The sequence below is a fragment of the Daphnia magna genome, linkage group LG2, assembly GCF_020631705.1.
Source record: "Daphnia magna isolate NIES linkage group LG2, ASM2063170v1.1, whole genome shotgun sequence".
Taxonomy (NCBI): Eukaryota; Metazoa; Arthropoda; class Branchiopoda; order Diplostraca; family Daphniidae; genus Daphnia; species Daphnia magna.
In genome coordinates this window covers 14133968-14144868 of record NC_059183.1, presented here as the reverse complement: position 1 = coordinate 14144868, position 10901 = coordinate 14133968, and the positions used below count along the sequence as shown (strand labels likewise).

Here is a 10901-nt window from a genome sequence, read left to right as displayed (position 1 = left end):
AGCTGTGATTATCTTGATATACCTGAGTAGTCGGTCGACCGGTCGTTCGATCCGCTAGGTGGGGGGGAGTTTCCTTGCGACTCGGTTTCAAGTCGACTCACCAAGTCGACGACTAGGGGGGCGGGAGCGTTGTTATGTATGTATAGCCAACTCGACGTGGGAAAAACAGACTGAAACACACAAAAAAAAGGTACACCCATCACGGTAAGAGATAGAAGGAGGGAGGGAGAGAGAGAGAGAGAGAAAAAAAAAAAAGGTGGGAGAAAGAAAAAGAGAAGCGATGGCGATGCGAACGCCACGACCAGTTCAGTAACCGCCGCTCACCTTGAAAGAGTGGTCACACTGTAGCGAGTGCTGTCAGGGAGTGTAGAAGTCCACGTTAGACACACAACAATCGGCGATCTTCTTTTTTTTTTCATTTTTTTCAATGTTTATTGTGAAGTGTGCGTGGGTGTTTGATTCTCGTCGTAGGTCTTTCGTTGAAAGCTGTATTTCAACATCAGTTTGCCGGTGCGTGATGGCAGATTGTTGTTACTAACTGCGACTGAAACGTGGACGAAAACCCTCTGTGTGTGTTTTGGTTTTGCACTCGGTTTTGCCAAATCGTATTTCATTGTGCCCCCACAGCTGACACGTCGTGTGGTAAGAAGAGATTGGAAGTAGTTTAGATTTAGAAGGATTGAAATCCTTTTTGACGCACCACCAAAAACCGAAAATGATGAACTTTTATGAGAATCTCTGCTTCCGGTGCGACCAGACGGTGTACCAGGTGGACCGTGTCGGCCCACTGAAGGACTTTACGTTTTTCCACCAGGGCTGCTTTAAATGCTCGGCGTGCGGCACGAAATTGACGCTCAAAACCTATTACAATAATCAGGATTCTAATGACGACAAGGAGGTCTATTGCGTGAGCCACGTACCCAAAATCGGACCCGGTCACCTGGACGGATCGGCCGTGGGTATTCGCTCTGCCTTGAATGTGCCCAAGTCGTTCAACTACGTCAACGAACAGATCCGCGGAGGAGGCAAAGGCACTTTTGACGCCGAGGCGTTGGCCATTAAGCCCCACCTAAACAACGGCCGTCATGGCGGTGAGAACGGACTGTTTGCCGAACACCAGTACGGCCGTTTCGATGCCAGCGCTCTTCACATTGCTCACGCTCTACGCGCCACCGAGCTCCAGCGCAGTTACAGGCGACCTATTGAAAAGCCTCTTGACTCTTATCTGGTGAGTTTGTACATCAACTTCCCCGCCATTTCGTTTTCTCCCTTCATTTTTTTGTTGTTGTTATCAAACGGTCAAAAAGGGTCTAGAAAATTCCGTTACATTCCAATTTTTTTTTGTACGGGCTTATCTTTCGGTCGTGAGCATTATTGTCCAACGTTTTCCTCTGATACGACGTTACTACTATATAACGGATCACCAATATTTCACGTATATTGCTGTAACATATGCCCCGCACGATTTTGAATGGTGATTACATTACTATAAAACATTTGAATAGGAATGGAGGAGTGAAAGAAAAAAAAAGGTAGTAGCCATGAACGCTTTAAATCCCGGGCTTTGCCATCGACAGGTGGGGAATAGAAAGAGTGTTGGAAATGAAAATAAAAAAAGGGAGGGAGAGATATAGCAAATGGCGTCACCAATCCATTCCTGGGTTTTTTTCTTTTTGGGTGTCTCCATTTGTTTTCGGTTTTTTCTAAAAAAAACATATCGCTCGTAAAGGCGTTGAGACATTGCCGTTTTTCCAGTCTGACGTGTGTGTCGGATTTCCAAACCGACTTTCACTGTTAGTGCCTTCCTTTTATTGACATTCCCTTAATCAAATTCCCTATTTGTGGTATGCAACTGTTTAATCTCGTTCTCCACCTTCCAAGATCTTATTTTTATTTCCATACCCGGAGACGCCATTTTTTTTCCCCCTTCATAACTGAACATCGCAGATGGTGGTGCCAACTTCTCTTTAATATTGCAACGATGACTGTGATGATGATGGCGATTCGTTTTGTACATGAACGACAAAATATGAGGGTAGTTTGTTTTGGAATACAAAAAAAAAAGAGACAAGGTGGAAATAAAAAGAACAAAATGATACGAGAATATTCTTTGGGAAAAAGAACGGGGAATCAGCTGTCTTCCGCGCCGAAGGCAGGATGTTGCTGTCGCTCCACCTGCGCTTGTTATGTACCTTCGCTGTATGCTTCTCTCTCTCTCTCTCTTTCCTTCTGCCCACAACTTTCTATTAAAACACGACTTTTGCTTTCAACCCTCTTATCTTATCTACCTTTCTTTATATACACGTTGCCTTTCTCTTTTCTTCCTCCCCATTCATTCCGCCTTGTCTTTCAATTTTTTTGGGGTAGGAATGTGCGTGTTGTTTCCCTTGCTGTTTGGCGGTAGGGCCTTGCGTTGGGTCACCTGCTCTTCACGCTGGTGACCGTCATGCAAATCGGTTAGCGTTGTTGAAGATGACGAAAGAGATTCGAACCGCGAATAAAACAATTGCTGTCGAAACAAATGAGAAAAGGGAGAAAAGCAAAACATGTGCACGCAAATCAGACAGCAATAGTGTCAGTGCGATGACGCCACTTTCTCCTTTTGGGCTAGTCGCATTGTGTTTGGTGCCGCTCCACGCCAACACCTTATACGGTCATCGGCCTTGGTGTTTACCTGAGAGCGTAAAAGAAAAGGAATAACTTGTGGAAAGCGAGGAAGAAGAAGAGATGATGATGGAAGAAAGAAGAGGCCAAAACGTGATGGAACCCGCCTGCCCTCAGTGTTGCCTATATAACTCTCTTATGCTACTTCTTATGTGCTCATTCCACCTGGACAATAAAGGCGATCAACCAATCCAGTCCCTGGGAATAGACGTCATCTTTATGCGCGCTCAAATCTCCCGCGGCTACACCAACATTTCCCGAGACTAGCCGTTCATTTTTTTGTTTTTTTCTTTTCTTTCTTGATATTATTTTCCATTCGTGCGTTCATCCCATCGCCTTCGTGTGGTTGCTGGCCATACAAGGAGATTCGCTTCTCTTGCAACACGTTTTTACCTTCTTTTTTTTTCAATTTTACCTGGAAATGAAGGATTTGCGTGGTTGATTCGTCTTAATTCATACCTCCGCGCCTAATTAAAGATAGAAATTTTATCCTCCTTCATAAATCGACCTTGTTTGCTTTTCACTCTTTAGCAAAACAAACAAGAGAGATCAAAGACACACACACACTAAAAGAAACTAGTTGACTTATTACTTTGAGATGTTACGCCATATAGCTGAAGTGAAAAAAGCCTTTTGAGGTGGCGCGGCTCGATCAATTGTTTTAGTGTCTCCATGTTTGGTTGAAAAAGAAAATTCGAGTGGCCATTTTTCTTTTCTGGTTGGATTATTTGCTGCCAGGTACGGTCATGAGATTTTGTGTGGGGTTCATTTCGAAAGAGACGAAGAAATTAAATGTTGCTGTCAGCCATCTTCGTGATGGTTGAAAACAGAGCATCGTCATCATCCTTCTTTTGTTTCTTTACGATTTTTTGCGATTCAAAAAAAACAAACAAATAAATAATAATTCGTCTTGGCACTAAAGGCATAAAACATGACGCGCATACGCCCGGCCACTGCTCTACCTTTAAAGGAAGATGTAGCCAGCAGCGAATGTTTGTTTTGTTTGTCTGCTTTAATCACGGAATTCATCTGCAATTCGCCCGCAAGTTTTTTTAAAAATTCAAAGCATCAGTCCTATAGAGCTACTCAATTCGTTGTAACATGGACATGATTTGTCGGCTCTGGAACGGCCGGTGGCCGATGTTATACATCAACTTCGCATACCCACAGCGATGAATGACGTCAGGCCTGCGACAACGCCCAAAATGAATATTTTTTAAAAACCCCATTGAAGGACACGTGAAATCATCAAATGAATTTACTTTTATGTATGCGTATTGCCTATTCCCGCCTCTCTCTCCTTATTCTTATTCAGCTGCTGACTGTCCACAAAATGAATTCCAACGGGAAAGAATGACGGCCATTTTTTTTTCTTCTTCTTTTTCTATCGTCATTGAATCAATCCAACCTGAAAAATGCCCATTGCCTTTTTCGGTCATTTCCTGTTCATTTTGTGGGGTCCGCTTCGGTCCATGATATCTTTCGTCGCAATTGTTTTCGTTCGAGCGAATCTCTCTGGTGTTTAGCTGATTCGTTTTTACCCGCGTATGGTCCGTTTGTTGCGTCACCAGCAAATGGTTTGCGATTGAATCTAGCTCGTCTTCGTCCTGTTGGCCTTTTTCGAATGTGTGTCGACGATGGCGACCGTCTCCCATTCAACTTCTTTTTTTTTTTTATGATGCGCTGTTTGCGGTCGCTACACTGATATGCCGTTGTTCCAGTCTCAGCGCTTTACAGGTGGCTTTTGTACATTCGAATACGTCGATAACAGCAACGACAGAAAAAAAATAACATAAACTGAATAACCGGCTCTTCGTTTAAAAAAAAAAACAAGTCTTTTGCGATTGTTTCCTTTTTATTGATTTCTCTTCCATTTTTTTTTTTTTTACTGTTATTATTGTTATAGCTCATTGTATTTTCACTGCCGGCTTTATGAATCGTGGAGGAAATTATTACCGGAATTTGAATGTATTCAACAATGCCCCCCCTCAATGTTTAGCTTGTCTAATTTGCTCGGCATATCGGACGAACTAGCGGATCATCCTAGCAGATTATTGCCTTTCTCTTATGTGTGTCACGGCTTTCTTTCTTTCTTTATTTGACGAGTCGATTTATCGACTTGAATTTTGCCTTAAGCATTAAAAAAAAAAAAGAAGTGTCACGACCTGAAAATGGATTGGAAGATAGGCTAAAAGAGATGCTTTTCAAAAGAAGCAGCACATTTTAAATGAGATTCTCGTACGTGAGATTTCCATAATTGGACGAGCCGCGGTTAGACACACACAAGGGAAAATCTTGAAAGACTTTTGAGGAATGTTTCCTTTCTCTTCTCTTCTTCAATTAGATGATTTAATATGCTTTTCGTGTGACGAGGCTATCATTGAGGGTTACAACCCTTTTCCGCTCGTTGCTGTGTTGTAATACATTTGTCTCGAACCGGAAAAGAGAAGGTAACTTTGGGGTTTCACATTTTTACCGGCAACAATTACTAAAGAAAGTATACGTTGATACAGTGAATGACGAGTCAAAAGAGAGGGGAAAGTTAAGACTCTCCTTTTTGTTCCTGCCATCCAGGGCCACAACCCCGGCGACTTGTGGCGGCTAACAGAAAACAAAAAATTCTTGCCCTTTCATTGGATGAGAAAAACAGAAGAGATTGATCGTATGAGAAAACATCAGTGTGTGAAAAAAAAAATCGAGATGCACTTGCGGTCGTTGCCTTATTGTCCCAGTCTCGGTTTTTTAAGAGGAGCCTTTACACGCAGCAGTGACGATGATTCCGCTTCGACAACACTTTGGAGCCATCACTTTGCTTGTCCATTTAGCCAATGGACCCATGATGTCTACTTTTCTATCTTACCTGTTTGCTTGCGTCTGATTCGCTTACGTGTTTTCATAACAGCACGTTTTGTTTTTTGTTTTTTTTCTTTCTTGGGAAAGGGTTTTTTTCATTTTTTTTGTTTTGTTGTGCCTACCCTGAGTGCACTCCAGGTGGTTTTTCTACCTCCGGTCTACCGTTAGACGGTCTATTTATCCAGTAGCCGAGTGCACAGGCTAACAACGTACATTTGTGATTGAAGAAGGGAAAGCTTTATCTTATCCGTTACGCATTATTTTCCTCCTTCCTCGATGAACTTTTGCGGCTTATTATTTGAGCGCTCTCAAACGAACCGTATTTGAATTCCTTTCACAGGAGATCGTAATGACTCGGAAACTCTTTCATGATCATGCATTTAAAAAAAAAGCACCGTTCATCGAACGTTCATTAAATATATTTTATTTTTGTGTTGAATATTAGGACAAAGACACTCAAGTTCGATTGGAAATGAAACACCGTAAGGAAGAGGATGACCTGTACCGCAAATTCGCCCGGCAACGCGAAGAAGAAGAGTTTAAATTCAAGGAAGAATTCCGGGTAAGTGCATTGCCAACAGCATCTTTGTGTTTACATGTAGACGTATACTGCGGCCATTATTTAAGCACACACACACACACACAAAATGGAAGATGATGACGGAGAAAATTTTGGAATTAAAATAGCATCAAAGAAAATAAATAAACAAAGATACTAGAACGCCGGTAGCATGCTCGAACGCTTCGGACTAAATGGCGAAACCCATCATAACACTTTTAGGGGATCGCTGCAAAAGATAACGGCAGAAAAAGTGGGACGCGGATGATGACTTTTCTAACGTTATCATCCTGCTGCCGAGTCTTGACATTAAAACGAAAACTGGGGACCGTGTCGCCTTATTATCGTTACTTAGGGGCTGCCGTCACGTACACGTCCAGCTGAAATTCTCTGTCTATCGTAAATAACTGAAAGTTTGAACCAAGGATCCTGGAGATCGGCACCAGCGATAAGAAAAACTAGATAAGATCAGTATAGTGCACTGTTTGGTTAACGGCTATGAATATTGACATTTACAGGAAGAGTGGGAGAAGGAGCTGGAGAAGTTGACGTCACGGTTCGAGCGTGAGCTGGCCAACAAACGGAAGAAACCCGACGAGCAAAAAGTGTTGACTCTGAGACTGCAAAGGGAGCGCGAGGATCTCGAAAAGAATCTAACCGTCCGCCGTGACAAGAAAAAGGAGTCGCTCACCCGCAAGCTTCTGGAACATGAACGGTAAAAATAAAATAAAAAAACCTATGCAAACACATACAAACACGTATGCAGTACCGCGTTATTATTAGCCATGTTTTTGGACGACTGCTGCCATATGATTTGGACTGGCACCGTCAGTTGAAAACACTAGTTACTTATTACCTTGGTGGTAGGGGGAGGAGAAAAAAAGAAACTTGAATTCAATCAGCCAACTGGAAATGATAACCACAAACGTCTCGTGTTTTTTTGCCATCGGGATTCCTTATAGCGTTGCGTTGCTCTCTCCAGTTCAACTATCCTTCCTCAATTTTGCATTCTCGTTGCTTTTCCGGTTTGTCTTGTGTTCATTTCGAAACATCCCGGAGCATAACGTGCAACGCCCTTTTCACTCCATATCAACATATCCTCAAGTCATAAAACGCATCCGTCTTAGACGAACGAGAGTTGAATCTAAAGTTCATTCCGAGAAGATGTACAATTTTTTGTAACGGAATTTAGATATGGCTCAACTTGATCTATCCACCGTAGATTTGCCCTTAATCCATCACAAACTTAAAAAACAGATTTAAAAGTTCGATTCTCACGCCTAAATATCATTTTTGTTTGAACGGATAAAAAATTAGGGCGGCGACTGCAGCGCTGGTGGAAAAACAGAGCAAAGAGATGATGAACCTAATCAACGAAAAACGCTCCGAGTTTATGCGTGCCGAGAGCCTTTACATCGATGATGACTATCAAACAGAAGAATTGTTTCCTTACCCAAGTAACGCGCCTGCCCCTCAACCACCCGGTGTGGCCAAAACTGATATCTATCACGACCCACTGGTTTTTGCCGATATCGATCAAATTGCTATCTCGGTAAGAGCTTTTCTTCACATTTCTTTCGAAAAGGCACAATTATGGTTTTTGTTTTTTTCCTGTTAAACGAGTTTTTACAGTACGGCGGTAAGTCTGGGCAATCAGCGGTCTTTTGTTCACTCTAAAACTACATGTAGCGTGACAATTGTTGCAGTCCAAAGACTGGAACAACAGATTAACGGATTAAAAGTCAAAGCCATCAAGTCGTTTCTTTCCCAAATGACTTTGGTATACGAAATTTGAATGTGTAACTGTGTACAGTACGGTACATAGTACTTGATGTTCCAAATAGTTTTTGTTTTTTGTTTTACAGTCGCACGTTTTTGTTATGCCTCGTTGACAGTTACGGATGTTGCATTGGCCACGAAATGTGTTTCGTTTGCATCAGCCGAGTAAAGTCACGGTCGCTAATTAGCGGGCATTCACTGAAATAGATTTCCGCCTTTATGTGTGTTCAATTTCCTCATTATTTCGTATTCCGAATCAATTAGGTGGCACAAGAAGATCAGAAAACATTCACAGACCTTGTACGCATGTTGATTGGACGATGTGGATCCGATGTCGAAAAAGCCAGGTAACATATTTGAAATAACTATAAATAAATGTTACATTTACATCATTTTATTCGTCCCTTTTTTTTTTGTATTCACCGTCATGAATAGAACCATTTTCCGGTGGATCACGGTCAAGAATTTGAATACGATGCAGTTCGACGACACCGTTCGTACTGACACACCCATGGGTTTGCTGCGAGGCATCAAGCACGGCACGGAAAGTTACCACGTCCTGTTCAAACGCATTTGCAGGTATTAGAATCTCATATTTGTCACGATGACAACTTTTGACGTTGTAACTTGGCATTTCGTCGCTTTGCTTTCTGATGGAATGCAGCTATGCTGGTCTCCATTGCGTGGTCATTAAGGGCTATTCGAAATCAGCCGGTTATCAGCCGGGAGTGCGCTTCGAGGACAACCGCTTCCGCAACTCGTGGAACGCCGTCTATGTCGCCGGTGCCTGGCGCTTCGTTCAATGCAACTGGGGCGCACGTCATTTGGTCAATGCCAAAGAGGTGCCTAAACCTGGTAGCAAAAGCAAATCCGACAGTCTTCGGTACGTAACGCAAATCCATTTTCATATCGCACAACAACAACAACAAATGTTTACTTGTTTGATTTTGTTGTTTGTTTTGTGTTAGCTACGAGTACGATGATCATTACTTCCTAACGGATCCTAAAGAATTCATCTACGAATTCTTCCCTCTTCAAGCCGAATGGCAACTGCTTAAAACCACCATCACGCTCAAAGAGTTTGAAGACCTGCCTTTTGTGCGTTCCCTCTTCTTCCGTTATGGATTGTACTTCCCAGATGACAACACCAAGGCAGTTATGGTTACAGATTCCACAGGTGATTTATTGTCCTGTTGATTATACCGTCATGAAAATCGGTGTAATCTAAATGATTATTATTATTATTATTTTTGCATTCCAACAGGAGCTGTTACCATTCGGATCGGTATGCCGTCCAACATGCAAGCCAGTCTGATTTTTCATTATAACCTTAAATTCTACGACAAGGATACCGACACGTTCGAGAACATCAGTTTAAAGCGTTTCGTCATGCAGGTCAATATTAAAACTCAGACATGTTAAAATTTTCATCGATTTAAACGTTGCGTTTCCTTCCAACTCTAACAGTCTGTTGTTGGCAACGTTGTTGCCTTCCGAGTTCACGCCCCGTGCAGTGGATCGTTCCTGCTGGACATCTTCGCTAACGCAGTGACGCCACGCGAGTACCTGACTGGAGAACCCATGAAATTCAAAAGCGTTTGCAAGTTCAAGATTGTTTGCGAGGACCTTCAGACAGTTATGGTACCATTGCCGGACTGCGCTAGTGGTGAATGGGGTCCAATGAAAGCGACCCGTCTCTTTGGTCTCGTGCCCATCACGCATCAAGATGCACTCATCTTTGCCGGCCGCGAGCTGGAATGCCAATTCCGCATGTCTCGCCCTCTGACTGACTTCATGGCCACGCTCCACAAAAACGGTTCGGAGGAGAAGAGGTTAGCAAAATACGCTACGCACTACGTGACTGACGATCTGGTCACGTTTAAAATCAGTTTCCCCGAAGAGGGTCAGTACGGCATGGATATTTACACGCGTGAAGTCAATTCCATGGGAAATAGCAGTGGCAATAATGCTGAACATAGCAACGAGAAACACCTGTTGACTCATTGCTGTAAATATCTGATCAACTCTTCGAAACGTAACCAGATTTAGAGTTGAATTTTCTACCGCTAAACAGCTTACCCATCTCTTCTTTCTCTACGTTCTGTTTCTGCCTTATCTGTTTCGGTGCTAAATTAACAAGGTAATCAAGTAGCAACTGGTTCCTCATCCAATCACTAAAGCAACACAGTAGCTGCACTGATTCCTGCATTCATTATAATTTTTTTTTTTTTTTTCGTTTTTTCCTCGATCGCTATTTGAAAAGAACGGAGACACTGTGAAGCCGTGTGAAAGCCGGCCTTCCGTACGATACCATTCGTTTCATTCACGTTACGTGCGAATGAAACAGACGTTTATGTTGATATTTTTTCCCCCTTTATTTTGCTGGGTAGTAAGGCAGCTTCACATCGATGACGATTACGTTTGAAAACGGAGATAAAATGATTTTTTTTCTGCCTATTTTTTGTATATTCTTTATAACCAAGATGAAGACGCCTTTTAACATAATTGTTAACTCTTCTTTTTTCAAGAGTATTTAGTCCTCTCACCCCGAAAATTGTCGGACGTTTCATCATATTACATTCCTTGTAACGACATAAAAACAAAACAAAACAAAACAAAAAAACTAAACAAAACAAAACAAAAACAAAAACAAACAAAAGAAAAACAAAATTGGAAATATGGTTACAGTGATTCACTTCTATTGTTGTAGGCATATTTAGAAACTAATACGGTTTTAATAACCTACAGTGCATTCTGTAGAATCGTGAAGTAAAAGACATTCTAAAACTGTGTAATCACAAGTATGGCAGTTGGTCAACTGCTGATGACTGAAGTCCTAATACAAAAGAAAAATGGTGCTTGTAATACACTAGAAAACAACATTAATGTTTCGCACTGTACACTATTTCGAGTTGCGTTTAGTAGTCGACCATCATTAACTATTTTGTTGAAAACTGTTTTAGTTATTGGCATCAAACTTTTTAGATCACATGTTCTATATGCCACAGTAGTCTAACACTATTTTTATATTCAAAATACGTGCATG

The 10901-nt window shown here is 41.9% G+C and overlaps 1 protein-coding gene across 2 annotated transcripts in view; it reads left to right on the top strand.

Annotated features, from left to right (window-relative positions):
- Positions 1-297: 297 nt before the first annotated feature.
- Positions 298-10901, top strand: part of LOC116916642 (hillarin) — a 31673-nt gene continuing 21069 nt past the window's right edge. The window contains exons 1-10 of one of the 2 annotated variants that reach the window (XR_006643325.1): positions 298-1228; positions 5963-6079; positions 6595-6791; positions 7394-7628; positions 8120-8202; positions 8291-8434; positions 8520-8738; positions 8824-9032; positions 9120-9250; positions 9323-10013. Coding sequence is in view for 1 of the 2 variants with exons in the window: in XM_032921924.2 (XP_032777815.1) it covers positions 716-1228; positions 5963-6079; positions 6595-6791; positions 7394-7628; positions 8120-8202; positions 8291-8434; positions 8520-8738; positions 8824-9032; positions 9120-9250; positions 9323-9904 (2430 nt within the window). In the remaining variant the exon portion in view is untranslated. Of the gene's footprint in view, positions 1229-5962; positions 6080-6594; positions 6792-7393; positions 7629-8119; positions 8203-8290; positions 8435-8519; positions 8739-8823; positions 9033-9119; positions 9251-9322; positions 10742-10901 lie in introns of those variants that run through there. The other variant, XM_032921924.2, reaches the window with a different exon arrangement.